Source organism: Colius striatus, chromosome W (genome assembly GCF_028858725.1).
Source record: "Colius striatus isolate bColStr4 chromosome W, bColStr4.1.hap1, whole genome shotgun sequence".
NCBI classification, from domain to species: Eukaryota; Metazoa; Chordata; class Aves; order Coliiformes; family Coliidae; genus Colius; species Colius striatus.
In genome coordinates this window covers 26,603,319-26,622,403 of record NC_084789.1, presented here as the reverse complement: position 1 = coordinate 26,622,403, position 19,085 = coordinate 26,603,319, and the positions used below count along the sequence as shown (strand labels likewise).

Here is a 19,085-nt window from a genome sequence, read left to right as displayed (position 1 = left end):
AGGGGAATCTCTGCTCCAGCACACCTCCTCCTCTCTTCCCTCACTGACCTTGGAGTCCATATGGTTTCTTTTCTCTCTCTTCCAACTCCTTGCACCACCAATAGCCGGAAAAAAAAGGAGGGGCAGAAGAATGAAGGAATAGGAAGAACCCTCCTCTTCTGGCTTCTTAAAAAGTCATTGTGGAGTCTTCTAATTGGCTCAGCCCAAGAAGTGGGTCTGGCTCAGACCTGGGGAGATTTTCGAGTAACTACTTACAGGAGCCATATTTACAGTCCCTTCTCCCTTACCAGAAAAGGCTGTCATGTCAAACCATGACATCCCCAGAGACTAATAGGGGATGGGAGGGAAGGGGGGTATGAATCAACTACCATCAGGAAAAAAAAAAAATACAACCAAAAACATCAAGGAAAAAAGATCGTCACGTGGACTCACAAGCTCGAAGGACATTTGTACTTTAAGATGGCATTCTTGAAATAACTTGGAATTCCTACACTGCTTTCATTTGTTAAACTATTATATCCAATAAGATTTTTATTGTATTTTATGCTGTATTTGCAGTTTCTCACAGTATCTTTAAGAATGTAAATACAGTCTCTCAACTGGGATAGAAATCTGCAAGTTTGAAACTCCCATAGATGAAGTGTTCACTACGTGTCAGAGTGAATTATTAAGTTAACTGTATTTGATTTGAAAACTGGAAAATGTTTTGGACTTTGACAATAGCTTTCCAGACAACACAAGACCACCACCTCCTGAAAGGATAAAGGATCAAAGCTTTATTATCAGAATAAAGGAAGAATAACCAGGAACACACACTCCAAAAACATCCATTTAGGAAAAGAATTCAAGCTCTGTGTAACTAGTGAGATGTTGCACCACATCATGTTGCAGGCAGCTATGAAGTACGTTCATTCAGCAACTTTGTCTAGCTGAGAAATCACTATCTATCCTCCACTCTCATCATACCATGTCTATGAAAACATTTGATCAAGAAAATACTTTCTAATAGTTAAATTACCACCAAAATGCTCTAAAAAGATGACTAGCACAATCTTCCAAACCAGGAGCAATGTCAAGCTGTTGAATATTTCTTTTCCTTATAAATTAGACAAGGATTCATCTGAATTCATCTGACAGATTCATCTCAATTTCATTTCACATCACATGTGGTTAACTTTTTTTTTATTCTGCTTCTATTAGTAAGCAATATCATACAGTGGGTTAAGATGATACCCAGTGCAGTTTCACAGATAAATGCTTTGTATCCTCCTTAATGGATCTAATCAGAAGTATCAAAGAACAAAGTATCTTTACAAGAAGACATATCCATCACAGTGTTGGTTAATCACAAGAAATTGGTTTAACAGCAGAGAGCAATCTCAGAGAAGATCATACTTTCAAAAGACATAATCAGAGCTCAACATACACATTTCAGGAAAATCACCAGACATATTAAAAAAGAACCTTTATTTCAAGTTCTCTAGCCACTATTAGTCATAGCTCATGAGAAAAGCTTTTACTGCACCTACTAACAGGTACAGCTACCAAGGGCTAAGTCAAATCATTTTTCTCAAGTAGTCCATCATCCTCTAAGTGGGTGAGCGGCTGATGCTACCACGAGGGTAGTGTTTTGCAACTGATGGACAGCTGAAAAAACATGCAACATTTTTATTAACCTTTTCAAAGGTATTTGGGGGAGTGAGGGGGAGGGATTAGCTCTGCAAGACATTTATTTTGTCCACGTTCCTTTAAAAATAGGCTAACTTGTCAAAAAGATTAATCTTAGAACAGTTACAGGATTTTTTTAATACCTTATTTCAAACCAAAGCTGCCTCTGGACAGCTTCCCCTATGAATTACACATCCATCTTGAGAAATCCAGGAAGACAAATGAACATAGGATATATAATCACAGAATTGTTGAGGTTGGAAAAGCCCTTTAAGCTCAGAGTCCAACTGTTCTCCCAGCACTGCCATGGCCACCACTAAACCATGTCCCTCAGCCCCACAGCTATACAGCTTTGGAATCCCTCCAGAGATGGGGACTCCACCACTGCCCTGGGCAGCCTGTGCCAGGGCTTAACAACCCTTTTGGGGTAGAAATTGTTCCCAAACTACAATCTAAACCTCCCTCGGCACAACGTGAGGCCCTTTCTTCTTGTCCTTTTACTCATAGCTTGGGAGCAGAGACTGACACCTCACCCCCAGCCACAATCTCCTGTCAGAGAGGTGCAGAAAGTGAGGTAGTCTCCCCTCAGTCTCCTTTTCTCCAGGCTGAACACCCCCAGTTCCCTCAGCTGCTTCTCATCAGACATGTTCTCTAGAACCTTTCCCAGCTTCATTGTCCATCTCTGGACATGCTCCAACTTCATGCTAACTTCACTAGTTAGAAACACTAGTTAGTAAATTCCACAAATCCACTACATTCTCAAAAAAACTATCTCACTATCACTCTCACCTAACTAGAAGGCTGCAGAAAAGAGCAAAAATCAGCTTCTGAAAACCAGGAAACATAGCACAGGGATGACATCTCTCATGGACAGAGAGCACTTTTAAGTTTTCATTTCCTATACACATATAAAATTGTTCATAAAGAAAAATCATTTTGCAAATAATACCTTATAAAACTCTAAAGGCACAGCAGGCAGGAAAGGAAGGGTTTGACAAGTCTATTATTCTTATCTCTGCACTGGAAGCAACTGCTGCATTTCACCTAAGACTCTAAAGCACGTCTATAGTACTAGCAATCCAGCTAAGAATCTCTGAATTAGGATTTAAGGAAGTTGGTCTTAAAAATCTTACTTCAACCACTAATCTGCCAGATCACTTTTCATTCAACGTGGCTTTACTTCTGCACTGTAATATAAAGCAGTGGTAAAATTCACCTCCTCTGCAGAAACTCAGGAGCTCCCATTAAAGCTTAGATTCAAATGTTAAGTACTGTTCCACACAGTATCAAAAGAAAGTACTAACTGATAAATAACCACTACTATTAACATCAACAAAAAACTTCTATTCAAGAAGAAAGTTTAAGCAATAAGCATTCTTCCAGCAGAAGGATGACGAGGGGGAATGGGGGCCTGCTGCTAAACACAAGGGGTGCCATGATGACCAAGGATGCAGAGAAGGACGAAGTACTGAATGCCGCCTTTGCTTCAGTCTTTACGGTCAAGGCTGGCCCTCGGGAAGCCCAGTCCAGCAAGGATAACAGGATGGCCAGGACAGCAGAGGACTTGTCCTGGGTGGAAGAGGAAGAGGTTCAAGACTTGTTGGCCAAGCTTGAGGCTCATAAGTCAATGGGTCCTGATGGGATGCATCCTAGAGTGCTGAGGGAGCTGGCTGATGTGATTGATAAGCCTCTTTCCACCATTTTTGAACAATCATGGAGGACAGGCGAGTTGCCTGAGGACTGGAGAAAGGCCAATGTCTCGCCAGTCTTTAAAAAGGGCAGGAAGGATGACGCAGGAAACTACAGGTTGGTCAGCCTCACCTCCATCCCTGGAAAGATGATGGAATAACTCATCCTGAATGTTATCACTTAACATATGAAGGTTCTGCTCCCCCTCTGCTCTGCCCTGGTGAGGCCTCATCTGGAGTACTGTGTCCAGGTCTGGGTTCCCCAGCTTAAGAGGGACAGAGAACTTCTAGAGAGAGTCCAGCACAGAGCCACCAAGATGATCAGGGGACTGGAGCATCTTTCATACGAGGAAAGGCTGCAGGAACTGGGGCTGTTTAGTCTAGAAAAGAGAAGACTGAGGGGAGATCTTATTAACATTTACAAATATCTAAAGGGTGGGTGTCACGAGGTTGGGACATCCCTTTTTCTACTGTAGTTAGCAACAGGTCAAGGGATAATGGGATGAAGCTGGAACATAAAAAGTTCCACTTATATTTAAGAAAAAAACTATTTCACTGTCAGGGTGACGGAGCAGTGGAACAGGCTGCCCAGAGGAGTTGTGGAGTCTCCTTCCTTGGAGGTCTTCAAGATCCACCTGGACATGTTCCTATGCGACCTGATCTAGGTGAACCTGCTTCTGCAGGGGGGTTGGACTAGATGATCTCTAAAGGTCCCTTCCAATCCCTACCATTCTATGATTCTATGAAATCAGGAAATTGCCTGATGCTGTACAAAACCCTTATACAGTGCTAAAATGAGTACAGAAATATCTGGAAAGAGAAAACAGAAGTATCTTGTTATATATGCATCTTGTAGTTGCCTTCTTTCCTCCCAACTACAAATAGCTCTTTTCAGGGTACGCATGAAAGTTACATTCACTATGCAAAGCTAAAATGAATAAAAGCTGGAGATGCTGAGACTGATGAGAATCCCCTATCTCTTCTTTATCTTCATATATATACTGGAAAGAAATGAAAAAGGTGCACCTATACATTATGCAATCCACATGCTTTAATTCAACCCTGAGTCGTACAGACCAGGTCAGGAGTAGAATACGGAAATTGTCAGCAAGGAGATGAGACAGAGTAGTCCTCTGAAGGTTCAAGTGAAAGAATAGCACAACATGAAATCTTCTGGGAATGAGTGAATGGGTTACAACATGCAAAAAAAGACTACACCTGTACCTGAGGAGTACTCCAGATAGGTAGGTCATCTCCAATACTACACATCCATATAAAATAAGGGCCTAAACACAGTTGTCACATTACCCAAATGTTAGCAGAGAAGCTGAATTCAACATGCAATACAATTGTACCCACTTCAGCAGACAGTCATTTTCAGATATATACGCTCTAGAGGAACACAAAGTGGTTTTGCCTGGGCCAGGTTTTTTTGGTAGTGGGGGGAGCTACATGGGTGGCTTCTTTAAATAAAGATCTGCCAGAAGCTTCCCCTGTAGCTGATAGGACTAATACCAGTCTATTCAAAGATGGACCTGCAGCTGACCAAGGCCTGGCCAATTAGTGATGGAGGTAATGCCTCTGTGAATAACATATTTGAGAAGAAGTTGCTGCGCAGTTGCTAAACTGCAGCAGCAACAGGGAATGAGAATGTGAAAACATCTCCACAGACACCAAGGTCAATGGAGAAGGAGGGGGAGGAGGGTGCTTAGGCCCTGAAACAAAGACTCCCCTGTGACCTGTGGTGAGGACCATGATGAGGCAGGTTGTCCCCCTGTGGTCCATGGAGGACCAATGGGAAGCAGAGATCCACTTACAGCCCATGGAGAACCCCACACCAGAGCAAGTGGATGCCTGAAGGAGGCTGTGACTCAGTGGGAAGAGGGAGAGGTGTGAAGAGGTGTTTTTAAGATTCAGTTCTATTTCTCATCTCCCTGCTCTTATTGTTCCTTTAATAAATCAAACCTTTTTCTCCCCAAGTTGAGTCTGTTTTGCCTGTGACACTAATTGCTGAGTGATCTCTCTGTCCTTATCTCGACTCACAAACCGCTTGTTATATTTCTCTACTGTCTAGTTTAGGAGAGGGAGTGATATGACGACTTGGTGGACACCTGGCTAAACCACCAGAGTCTAGACTCAATCCTTCCATTCCCCCAGCTTTTTTAATTTTTAAAAATATAGGAGCTCCAACAGTCCATGTCAGTATTATTCCCAAGGCTACTCCAACTAAATTGTTATTAGTTGTGCATTACCATGCATTTTTTAAAAATAATTGCATTTGATTAAGTTATTTCAAAGGAGCAAGAAGAAAGCACAAAGCATATCTATACTCATATCTATACTCTCTAAGACAGAAAAACCTCACACAGCTGATCACATCAAAATACTGGAACACGAAAACTAGTAATTTGTGTTTCCCTACTTAATATTCCAATACTTTGTATTGTCACCACTGAAATGACTTTTAATAATGAAGGCAGACTAAGAATGTGCCAGTTGACTATTTAATACATGGCATGGTTTTGTTTGTTAAAGACTTGGATTTTAGCTATCACTGCTTATAAGATGATTAGTTACAAGGTACCTGAGGACCGGAGAAAGGCCAGGGTCACTCCAGTCTTCAAAAAGGACAAGAAGGACGACTCGGGAAAGTACAGGCCAGTCAGCCTCATCTCCATCCCTGGAAAAGTGATGGGATAACGCATCCTGAATGTTGTTAATAAATATATGAAGGAAAAGATGGTTATCAGGGGGAGTCAACATGGATTCACCAAGGGGAAATCCTGTTTGACCAACCTGATAGCCTTCTATGAGGGCATAACTGGCTGACTAGATAGAAGAGGGAAGAGCAGCGGATGTCATCTACCCTGACTTCAGCAAGACTTTTAACACTGTCTCCCATAACATCCTCATCAGAAAGCTCAGGCAGTGTAGCTTGGATTGAGTAGACAGTGAGGTGGATTGAGAGTTGGCTGAATGACAGAGCGCAGAGGGTGGTGATCAATGGCACAGAATCAAGTCAGAGGCCTGTGGCCAGTAGAGTTCCATGGGGATCGATTCTGGGGTCAGTCTTGTTCAACATCTTCATTGTAGAGAAGTTTCTTGCTGATACAGGACATGGAGCTTTGTTAGAAGCATGTTTGCACAATCCAAGCTTTCGCACAGATAGCAAGGTCAGCTTGACCTTGGGCACATGCCAGGAGGAGGCTGCCTGAAAATAGTGAGCAGCTGGGAAGAAGTAAAAGCAGGATATTTTTAACCACAGCTGTGCTGAGATTTTGATTTAGCAATTAACCAATTAGCTTGTGCCGAGTAGCATATTGCTTTGTAACCAATTAATGTATTGTTACTATCACCTGAATTCTGTACTATTGTATAAATATCAGTGTGTATTACTAATAAATGAGCATTGACTCTACCTCCATGAGGATATGTCTCTGGCTCCAGAAGCTCCCGTGCTTTTCAATTGCATCAATTGGCATCCAAACACGGACATGGATTGCCTGAACGCAGATCGCCTAAACACAGATGGATGCTAACAGCCTGTTGATTCTGCGGCTGCACCACGGAGGAAGGCTGAAGGGGAGCCAGACAGAGGAGCTCGGCACCAGGGACGTCTGACGGAGGTAGGAAGGGTCACTACCTTCCCCGTCTGTGTCGCGGAAAAATGGAAGATGAGTATTTAGCGGCACAAAAGTTGTTGGCTAGCATACTCTCTAAGAGAGTTCTGGCAGCCAGCATAAAGAAACTCCATGAGTTGATTAAATGGGCAAGAGAGGGAAATCATATGCAAGATATACCCTTGATCTTTAGCCCAGAAGAATGGAGAGAGGTGGGAAACCTTCTCTGGGAAGCCGCTATTAGTGGACAATAGTAAGGACAATATTAAGATCAGTAAAGATCTAGATCTCATTTGGAGAGACGTGATAAATATTTTAAAAGAAATGCAAGCAGAACAGCGTGTGGCCATGGCTGCAGCCCAGGCGTTAGCCGCTACACCGAAGCCGAAAGAGACAGACAGGAGGACGGACAAGCTCCTGCAGGAAGTATTAAAGAAATTGGAGCGACTAGAGACCATCGAGACACAGCCCGTCACCGCTGAAAGCCAGCCCGGTGCGCAGCCCGTCACTGAGTGGAGCATGCTACGAGGGGAAAAAAAAAAAAAAGTTCTCCTCTATACAAGATTTTTTAGAAAGTCCAGGAGGTGAAAAGGCCCCGGAGCAGAGCCCTCGCGGGAGAGCTGCTTCCCAGTCGAGCCCAGCCCGCCGGGTTACCCCTGGGACGAGTTGCAGAGGATGCAGGAGGGGAATGCCGAGCGGGTGGAGTCGGGCAGGGGTACGGCACAGGACGACCAAGGGAGAGTGGGGGGGGGGGGGGGGGGGGGGGGGGGGGGCGCTACCCCATGTTAGACTGGGCACCATCGGGCATGCGAAGGGAGACAAAGAAAAAGAAAACGCAGGAAAGAGTAATACCGACGCCGCCACCTTCGCCAGGCCCAGTATGGAGTGAGCCAGACCTCCCCCCCCCCCTTCCATCTGCAGTGGCCGCCGCGCAGCCGCTTCCCGCGCCCGTTAAGTTTCTCCGGAGTGCCCCCCCCCCCCCACCCCGCGCGCCGACACCACCGGCCCCAGCCCTCACGGACCGCTGGGCTCATCCTTTTCATTCTCAATCCATTGCCTCAACGAGTGTAAAAACTGTTGGCCGTGATGCCATGCATTTTGCTAGAGATGTGATGATGAATAGTGGTTTTCTTACAGTGGAAACTTTCTAAGGTGTTTTAGCTGTCAGGAATGGAACTTGGAAGAACAGAATATCTTGGCATTGAGAAATCAGTGACATTAAAAAAAAAAAAAAGGAGTGAAGAAGGTTTTATAAAAAGTGGTTTGTGTTTTAGACTCATTGGTAAAGGATTTTTTTAAATTAATTTTGCAAATAACCAATGAAGAATGGATTGTGCAAAAAGAAAAAGGGAGAATTGTCCTGTATCAGCAAGAAACTTCTCTACATGGAGTTTTGTTAGAAGCATGTTTGCACAATCAAGTTTTCACACAGATAGCAAGGTTAGCTTGACCTTGGGTGCATGCCAGGAGGAGGCTGCCTGAAAACAGTGAGCAGCCGAGAAGAAGTAAAAGCAGGAGATTTTTAACCACAGCTGTGCTGAGATTTTGCTTAAACTAAGAGTGTGAGCTTTAGCAATTAACCAATTAGCTTGTGCCGAGTAGCATATTGCTTTGTAGATGTAAACAATTAATGTATTGTTACTATCACCTGAATTCTGTACTATTGTATAACTATCAGTGTGTATTACTAGTAAATGAGCATTGACTCTACCTATATGAGGATACATGTTTGACTCCGTGCATCACTTCATCAACGATGTGGATGAGGGGACAGAGTGTACCCTCAGCAAGTTCGCTGATGACACCAAACTGGGAGGACTGGATGATTCACCAGAAGGCTGTGCTGCCATTCAGCAGGACCTCGACCAGCTTGAGAGTTGGGCAGAGAGGAACCTCATGAGGTTCAACAAGGACAAGTGCAGAGTCCTGCATCTGGGAAGGAACAACCCCATGCACCAGTACAGGCTGGGGGTTGACCTGCTGGAGAGCAGCTCTGCAGAGAGAGATCTGGAAGTCCTCATTTATAATAAACTAAATATGAGCCAGCAGTGTGCCCTCATGGCCAAGAAGGCCAATGGCATCCTGGGATGCACCAGGAAGAGTGTGGCCAACAGGTTGAGGGAGGTTCTGCTCCCCCTTTGCTCTGCCCTGGTGAGGCCTCATCTGGAGTACTGTGTCCAGTTTTGGGTTCCCCAGCTTAAGAGGGACAGGGAATTTCTGGAGAGAGTCCAGTGCAGGGCCACCAAGATGATCAGGGGACTGGAGCATCTTAATATAATATAAATAAATTAATATTTACAAATATGTAAATTGTGGTTGGCAGGAAGTTGAGGCTTCCCTTTTTTCTATTGTATCTAGTGACAGGACAAGAGGTAATAGGAAGAAACTGGAACACAGGAAGTTCCATTTAAACATAAGAAAAAACACTGTTTTACTGTGAGAGTGATGGAGCACTGGAATAGGCTGCCCAGGGAGGTTGTAGAGTCTCCTTCCTTGGAGGTCTTCAAAACCAGTCTGGATGCGTTCCTGTGTGACCTGATCTAGGTGGACCTGTTTTGGCTCAGAGGTTGGACTAGATTATCTCTAAAGGTACCTTCTAATCCCTACCATTCTATGATTTCAATAAAATCCATGCTAATAAGGAAGAAATCACTCCATTAGAAGAAAAATACTTATGTAAATGGATGCTCATAGAATCACAGAATGTTTCTACAGTGACTGATTCTTGTGCTTCTTTTGTGTCAAAATTCCAAAGGAGAGCATAAATATGGGAACTTAAGACTACCAAATTCATTACATATTACAGGAAAGTGAACTCGCATGTCAACATTTAATTTTAGGATATGCAGAGATTATGTGATTAGAATCCCACTGGCTCAACAAGGAATCAACAAATTACTTAGAGGGCTTGCATCAAAAGGACCTCTGTACTTATTTAGCCTCTGCTCTAGATTACTTACCCACTTATGAAGAGCTAAGCACCCCTGCTGTGCCATGCCAACACCCACTCCATCTGTTTGCTTCTGCTTTCTCAGAACCTTTATTAGTATGCATTAAGAAGTTGTGTTAATTACCACATGAGCAGCTTTTGCGTCATTACACACAGCATCAGCCCTGTTCAGTACAGTCACCTTGAGAAACAGTGCAGAAACAGAGCAATCCTAATCGCAGAAGGATTATCAATGACATATGCAGATCTCCAAAGAGGCAATTTAGTTCAATTTTTGTCCAAGCTGCTCACAGTTTTGAGAAAAGTTTGTAGGTGTTTAACTGCTCTAGGAACGAGGAAAAAGTAGCCTAGAATTAAGTACTTCATCAAACTCTCAAACTTCATCAAAATCTCCAAGAGGACCAGAAACTTGTGTTTGCTATTTACATACCTGAAGCTTCCCTCACTCCAAGAGACACACTGAGGTCCTAGAACGTGTCCCAAGACAGGCAACAGAGCTGGGGAAGGGTCTGCAAGGCAAGTCTGATAAGGAACGGCTGAGGGAAGGAACTGGGGGTATTCAGCCTGAAGAATTAGGAGACTGAGAAGTTGTGGCTAGGTGCGGGTTGGTCTCTGCTTCCAAGCTACATGTGACAAGAGAAAAGGGCCTCACGTTGCACCGCGGGAGGTTTAGATTGGAGATGGGGAACAATTTCTTCCCTGAAATGGTTGTCAAGCCCTGGCACAGGCTGCCCAGGGCAGCGGAGTCCCCATCCCTGGAAAGATTCTCAAGCCATGTAGCTGTGGGGCTGAAGGACGTGGTTTAACAGTGACTGTGACAGTGCTGGGGGGAACGGTTGGACTTGATGACCTTAAAAGGCTTTACCAACCTCAACGATTCTGTGATTCTGTAAAACTTCTGCTGAGGAAATAATGCAAGTGACAAATAGAAGCATCCCACAACACTTGTCAATATCGATACTGAGTTATACAGTCTTAAGTAAATCTAAAGCCAGTTAAAAAAAACCCCCACACAAATCCAAACACAAAACCCCTTCCTAAGCAGAATAACTTTTAGCAAGTTAGCCCAGCTGTCACATCAGAACTGCATCTCAGCAGCTTAGCACCTCAAACTTCCTCCTGACTAGGGTGAAAAAAGTTTCCAATTCAGCATTTTGTTATTTACCCCTGCTGATCTGCAGATCTTTCAGACATTCATTAAAGTGGGTCTCCAACAGCAGTTTCATTAACATACTAAATCCAAGAACAATAATCACCAGGAGTCATTACAGTACTGAGTTGACACTTGTTCTTTCTTGGGAATCTAGACTACTGCTGTCCAAGTGAAATAACATCAACAGTCCAAAATCCAACTATCAAACTCAGGAATTCTATATAGCACTGCTGGCAAGCCTGATATCATCTTGCCCCTTAATACCAAAGTCCTTTCTTAGTTTAAAATTAAACCTTGTATAATAGTCAACATCACTTGAAGAACTCTCTATCTACCAGCTTGCTCCTAGCTAGTCAAGAAAAGTAAAACCAGTCCAGTCCTTTTTCTAGCTGACTGAAGGATAGATGGGAAAGTACATCAAAACCCAGTAAGAACAGCTGCTCTCAACACGGAGGCTGTATAGAATATAACAGATTTGTATTCTGTTTTAAAGAATTATTTACTGTGTCTAACACAAAAGATCATGCAAGCAGGAGGATATATGCCAAGTAGACTAGGAAAACAATGTATTGGCATACTGTTTGTATCTTTTAACATCATCTTCAAAATGAAATTTAGACAGCTCTCAGTATTTACTGCCCCAGTAATCCTGCGGGGGAGTTCTGGGAAGTCTCTCAGCTCCAAAAGTTAGATACACATCAAGTGACTCTCTGTATGGCATATTCAGTTTTTATCATATGAAACATCTTCCAATTAAGCATTTCATCTTTGTAGTGGTAAAGACTTGCTAAATACATAGAGTCATCTCATGTCAAGAAACATATCCCCACAGGTTCCAATCTTAGTCTATGGATATATACTAAGACAAGAAAGCTCTAATATTTTATTTGAGATTGTTTTCCAGATAGCAAAAGGAAGAAAGCAGAAGGGAAACCTCAAGAAGCTGAGGACTGCTATAGCAAAGAAAATACAAGCTGAGAACATTAGAACCAAAAGGTGAATAGAAAAGGCAACAGAATTAAAGCAATCGTTCATTCAGAGCATACTCATGATTTTCCCAGAAAGCTGTGTCAAATCTAAAAGAGAATGCTAAAACCATTAACAGAGAACAGCAATAACACATTTGATATATGGAAATCATTACTGACACCAGTCAAATCAAGTCTGCGTTATGATTAATACAAAGTTTAAAAGTTGAATGTGCTAATACAGAAATTAGGGTCATAAACCAGGTGCAGTTTTTCCTCCCCTAGGAATTATTCAAAGTTCCCAGAATATTCCTGTGCCACAAGATCCTCAAACGTTTTCTTTAAAAAACCCACATCTGAGAAGTAATATGATACTTAAGGTTGCACATAATGAGCTTACAGTCACCTTAGTGGTATTTCTGTACAACATGGATCAAGAGCAGATTGCATTATACTTACAAACATAACCCTTGCGTCTTGCACAGCAGTTGCTATGAATTAAGTTGAGAAAGTCAAAGGGGTAAAATGCAAGTCATTCACCTAAATGTACATTCATATCAGGAGCAGAACTGTTCTAAAGATACAACAAATTATTAAGTAAAAAGCACTTTTGTTAAGCAGTAACAAATAATAATTACAGTAAATAAACTGGTTTCAGACAATCTGCCTCCAAAGATAAACTTTCCCTTCAAAAGGAAGAACAGATACAGCTTGCACAATTTAAATGAAACTACCAGATACAACTGAAAATAATTATATGACTGATATGTTGAACAAGGAAAAACTAGACTTTTTAAGTGGAAGTATAGGTTCAAGTATGATCCTCCAATAATAAGACTGAGTTATTAAACAAAAGCATAAGGCAGTGCTACAAACCAAGAGCTATGCTAGGCACCGTCCAAATACATACCAATTGGAATCTACCTCATAATGAAAAGTAAAATGTAAAGATATTATTAAAAATTCTGATTTTACAAAGCATGTGTGGTATTTTAGCCCAGGTGTCCACCAAGTCATAAAATCACTCCCCCTTCTAAACTGGACAGAAGAGACAGAAAAATATAACAAATGGCTTCTGAGTTGAGATAAGGACGGAGAGATTGCTCAGCAATTGGCATCACAGGCAAAACAGACTCAACTTGGGGAGAAAAAGGTTTGATTTATTAAAGGAGCAATAAGAGCAGGGAGATGAGAAATAAAACTGAATCTTAAAAACACCTCCCCCCACCCATCCCTCTTCCCAGGACTCTCTTTCCTTCTCCCCCAGCGGCGCAGGGGATGGGGGTTGCGGTCAGTTCATTACAGATGGACTTTGCCCCTACTTCTTCTTAGGGGGAGGCCTCATCATACTTCCCACTGCTACACTGTGGGGTCTCTACCCACAGGAGATAGTCCCTCACGAACTTCTCCAGCGTGGGTCCCTCCCATGGGCTGCAGTTCCTCACGAACTGCTCCAGCATGGGGCCTCCCACGGGGGCAACTTCACACACTGCCCCAAACATGGGTCATCCATCAGGAGAACAGTCCTTCAGGTACAGACTGCTCCTGCATGAGTCCCTCACAGGATCACAAGTCCTGACAGCAAACGTGCTCTGGCGTGGGATCCTCTCTCCCCATAGACTCCCAGGTCCTGCCAGGAACTTGCTCCAGAGTGGACTTTCCACAGAGTCACAGCCTCCTTCAGGCATCCACTCGCTCCGGCATAGGGTCACTCCACAGGCTGTGAGTGGGTCTCTGCTTCCCGGTGGTCCTCCATGGACTGCAGGGGACAATCCACTTCACCATGGTCCTCACCACATATCACAGAGGAGTCTTTTTTTCCAGGGCCTAAGCTCCCTGCTCCCTTCTCCCTCTCCTTCTCCACTGACCTTGGTGTCTGTAGAGATGTTTTCACATTCTCACTCCCCGTTGCTGCTGCAGTTTAGCAACTGCGCAACTTCTTCTCCTTCTCAAATATGTTATTCGTAGAAGCATCACTAATTGGCCAGGCCTGGGTCAGGTGCAGGGTCCAGCTTAGAATTGACTGGCCCTAACCCTATGAGCTACAGGGGAAGCTTCTAGCAATTCTTTGTTTAAAGAAGCCACCCCTGTAGCCCCCTCGCTACCAAAAAACCTGGCCCAGGCAAAACCACTACAGCATGCAATTCAGTTATAAGCAAGCACCATATAAAATCAAAATACATTTTAAAGATTTTTTTAAAAGACTCAAAAGCATGCAGCTGGGTTTCTTTTAGTCATTTGCTCACAACATAGTCTAAATATCCATTTTTAAGTGGATGTAACAATTTGAAGCACAACAGCACTTACCTTGGTATCGTCACACATTTTGTATTGCAATTCTGAGTGGTAATTGCCTTCTCAAGCTCATCCAGTTGTCCTGTTTTCTTCAGCTTCTTGACCAAGCTTTTCACTGCTTTTTCACACCACTTTTCCTCCTGACCATTCTGCTCACCACCAGCAGCCCCTCCAGAGCCACTAGCCAATTTTTTCCACCCCAGAAGTCTCTTCACAACTGGTGGAGTGAATGGCAATATGGATGACATGACTTTCACCAGACAGAACACTCCGCAAGCAATAAATTGGAGATTCCCGTCTGATCCCTAAAAACACAATCCAAAAAAGACACATTATCACTGAGGTTTCATGTGAAATAAATATCTTGCTTAGGACCGTTCATTACCAAATGCATCCCAAAACAAGTCTGGCAATAGGTTCAGAATGAGTCTGCATCATGGTTAAGTACTTCATCAATGAAGTTCAAATGCAAGTTTGCTGCACTCTTCAACAGTTAGCACTGACTAAGGTCACTGTGGGATTAGACGTATTTCCTCAAGTCTTTCCTGGCTGAAGTCAACTCCAGGAAATACAGAAGTTAACAGTGAGTCTAGCTTCACACTTACGCTGGCTGGTTTTACTAATCTGTTAAAATTTTCCATAAGTAATTAACAAATTGCATACACATCTATGTACATTCTCTCTAGCTCCAAATTAATTTGGCAAGCAAGATTGTGTTTGTCATTTAGTCATTACAATTTGACAGAAGTCTTCTAACAGTAAGCAATTTAACAAGTCTTTTCTCATTTTTGTTTTTCATATTTTAAATAACTACCAATTTTTGTTCCACTAGGGACACCAATTTGAAATTTGCTCACAAATTTGGTAATAAGCTTATTTCTATCTTTAGAGTTCAGTGGCCTACAGATAATGAGTCTTCTCAACCAGCAGTACTCCAAAATCATCAAGTCCTTCCAGATTCATTAAAGAATATGTAAAATCTTCGCTTGCAAGCACCCTAGTAGTAGAACTGTCTGTTTTCAATTTTGATAGACTTTCATTTGGTATCAACTAACTGATGAAGATGTTTATAGAAAATGAAAGATTAGAAGGGATGCTGAAACCTGAGCTATGTTCAGCATTCACTGCAATTTGCACTTCAAAACATTTAAAAGATAAATGACAGTGATTTAGAAAAGAAAATATCTTGGTTTTGCAGCTTCTATTAGACTAGTTTTAGGTATTAAAACATAAGGTCCAAATCAAGTGTATTATTTCAGGCAGACAGTTGGTAACAATTGCTTGAGGACATATCAGTCCTATGGACAGAAGTATGGCAATAAACTTAAAGCCAACCTTATTTCCAGGCAGTAAATGGCCATTTGAACTCCAAAAAGTTCCCTTATTTCCAAGCTGTGTAAGTTACTTCAGTCATACCTTGGTTTAGCTAAGAATAAACACTACCTTCAAGCTACTCAATTTGAGCTTTCAAGGCAGGTTACATGCCTCTGCAGTCTGTATAAGCACATGCCTTGCTTCTATCCAAAATATACCAACTTCATTTCATTGAAATTTCTCCATCTGCAAAAGAGCATGGTGATTTGAGATTCTTCAGGCTACCCTATTAATATCTAATTTATGTCTTGTTATGTCTTTGCAGTTTCAGTGAGGACTAACACAACAACAAACACTAAATTATGTTTTAAAATTACCTGTAGAATATAACTTTTCAACTTCCACAAAACAGAACAGTCAACAGAAATGACATTTCAGTTCCCAATAAATTATACCTTCACAAACCAGCTTCTGAGAGCACCTAAAAAAATATTACTGAAGTGAGAATTTTAGTTTTCTGGGGTCAAGGAGACAGAGGTTCCAATTAATAGGGACTCAGGATTAACACCGGTAACTTTAGGCAATTGATTCAAATTAATCTATCCTGAATCAGATAATCACAGAATGGTCTGGGTTGGAAGGGACCTTTAAAAATCACCTAGTCCAACCTCCCAGCCATGGACAGGGACATCTTCAACTAGCCCAGGTTGCTCCAAGCCCCATCCAACCTGGCCTTGAACACTTCCAGGGATGGGGCAGCCACATTGTCTCTGAGCAACCTGTGCCAGTGTCTCACCATCCTCATCACAAAAAAAATGTCTTCCTTATATCCAATATAAACTACACTCTTTCAGTTTAAGACCATTGTTCCTTGTCCTGTCAATAGAGGCCCGGGTAAAAAAATCAAAGCATTCATTTTCACCCAAATCTATAACACAAAAATAGCTTTTACTCTTTCAACAATGTTAAATTATGACATAATTGTCCCCGATATTTCAGACTGCAGGTTTCGCAAACTGCAAAACCATTGCACTGGAGCCCTGACTACAGCAAACATGAGAAAAATAAAGTCAACATCCAACATTTTTAAAATGAAACACTGACTAGGACACTCCGGGTACAGTTTCATAGAGAGTCAAGACAATGCAACGGCTTCCTGCCATAGGAAGCCCAGGTCTCATTCCCTGCTTTCTTGTGACACCACCACTAACACCTCTACACAAAGACCCAGCTAGATAATCAAGTAAAAACCAATCAAGGTGTTGTTGGTTTGTTTTCCAAGTTAGTTTTCTTTCAAGTTAACAAGTTGCACCAATACGTACTGTAAGTACTCACCTTGATGTCAGGTGAGGAAATGACTCAGGACAAGAGGAAACAGCCTCAAGTTGTGCTGGGGAAGGGAGGTGGTGGCAGGAAAATTTATTCCCCAAAAGGGTTGTCAAGCTGTCCAGGGCAGTGGTGGAGTCCCGATCCCTGAAGGGATTCCAAAGCTGTGAAGATGTGGGGCTGAGGGACATAGTTTAGTGGTGGCCGTGGCATTCCCAGGTTAAGGGTTGGACTTTATCTTAAAGGTCTTTTTCCAACTTAAACGATTCTATGAGTTACAGAAGCATGTGTGGAGACTCCAGCTCCAGCCTTCCAACAGCAGTACTACCATCGACTGCATTGCTGGAAATGCAATTTGAGCATGTGCTTTAATTTAGATAACTTATTTTGGTGACAAAACAAATTAAGAAGTCCTCTTCCACATGTTCTGAACTGTTCACAGGCCTGGGAATGAAACACGAGACCCCTAATGCAGGTCACTGAGTAGCTCCAGAGTTGGAAAGGGAGGCTTGTTGGGCCTCTGCTTTTTTTTGAGACACACTAGTTTTCTGAAACAGGGATCAGTCACTCTCAGCTTTATAAAAAGCCTTCAACATTTGAGCAAGGCCAACATTAGGTGCTTCAGAGGCATAAGCAAGAAATTCCAAATGACCAAAGAGGAGAGTCTCTTGCTTCCAAGATCACGTTTTAAAACACTAGCAATTGATGGTGTGATATCTGAATATTAAACTCGGTGCTGACAGATGTAGGCAATCAAGTACCACTATCATTGCTTATCCTCACACCAATTCTCCCATTTATGGAGCATACTGGCACAAAATCCATATTTCAAATTCCATAGATTTAAATTTGACACCTTTCAATATCTCAGAATACTGCTTTGTCAGTCTTATAAAACATACACTTCAGCACAGCCTCATTTATCAAGGTACATAACCTATTCTTTCAGGCCCTCTAAACATTCTCAATGCTTTGATCTATTTTTTTTCAGCTTCACAATACCCCTTGTAACAAGATGTCCAATTTTGCAGTATTCTCTCCCTTAAGACATAACACTGATCTAAATATGTTCCATATTCTCGGGTGCTTTTGTTTTAAACTAAGATATGTCTTTCCGCTTCAAATGTACATTGAGTGATTTAAGTCTTGCAGTAGGAAAGAATTCAGAAACACTGTACATTTCAAATTGAGGGAGTTTATCGGGGGTTTTTGTTGTTTTCATGGGGTTTAGATTTGTTTCTGCTTGTTTTACACAAAGGCAAAAGTAAATTTTTCTTTTTCCATTTCCAAAAGACTGTAAGGTCACTAATCTAATCAGAAATTTCCAGATATTTAATTTAACCAGTTCCCTTACAGATGTACGCTCCTTTAGTTTCTGTAGCTTTCAGAAAGCAAAGGTTGACCTGCTACACCTGTGAAAATTAGCTTTTTAAACAAACAAACAAAAAATCCAAAGAGAAACAAACAAAAAAACCCATGAAGGAACACACTTAAAGAGTGTTTTATTACAATTATTGCAAGTAAACAGCTATTTAAGGGAAAAACAACCCCACAAAATACATTACAGCTGCGGCCTAATAGTCTGGAAGGCTTAAACTAGTTTCTTCTTTCTAGCTGTTATTTTGTCATCTCAGGATTTCCAAGGAAAGTCACAAAATTTCAAAAAATTATTCCATGAGTGGCCCTGTATCCTTCAAAGGCTAAGCAGAGAGAATGTGACACAAGTAGGACAGGAGTTCATTCATAGAATGGTAGGGTTGGAAGGGACCTTTAGAGATCATCCAGTCCAAACCCCCGGCAGAAGCAAGTCAACCTAGATCAGGTCGCGTAGGAACATGTCCAGGCAAGTCTTGAAGATCTCCAAGGAAGGAGACTCCACAACCCCTCTGGGCAGCCTGTTCGAGTTCCAGTGCTCCATCACCCTCACAGTAAAATAGTTTTTTCTTATATTTAAATGGAACATTTTGTGCTCCAGCTTCATCCCATTATCCCTTGCCCTGTTCCTAGATACAGTAGAAAAAAAGGGACATCCCAAACTCCTGACACCCACCATTTATTTATAAATATTAATGAGATTCCCCCTCAGTCTCCTCTTTTCTAGAC

At 42.1% G+C, this 19,085-nt stretch overlaps 1 protein-coding gene across 3 annotated transcripts in view; it reads right to left on the bottom strand.

Annotated features, from left to right (window-relative positions):
• LOC133628479 (mothers against decapentaplegic homolog 2-like) overlaps nt 1-19,085 on the bottom strand; it is a 66,133-nt gene that overhangs the window by 35,400 nt on the left and 11,648 nt on the right. For 2 of the 3 annotated variants that reach the window (XM_062016684.1, XM_062016685.1), the window contains exon 2: nt 14,355-14,647. In XM_062016684.1, coding sequence (XP_061872668.1) covers nt 14,355-14,590 — 236 coding nt within the window. In that variant the 5' untranslated portion in view covers nt 14,591-14,647. Of the gene's footprint in view, nt 1-5,940; nt 6,037-14,354; nt 14,648-19,085 lie in introns of all 3 variants that reach the window. The other variant, XM_062016683.1, reaches the window with a different exon arrangement.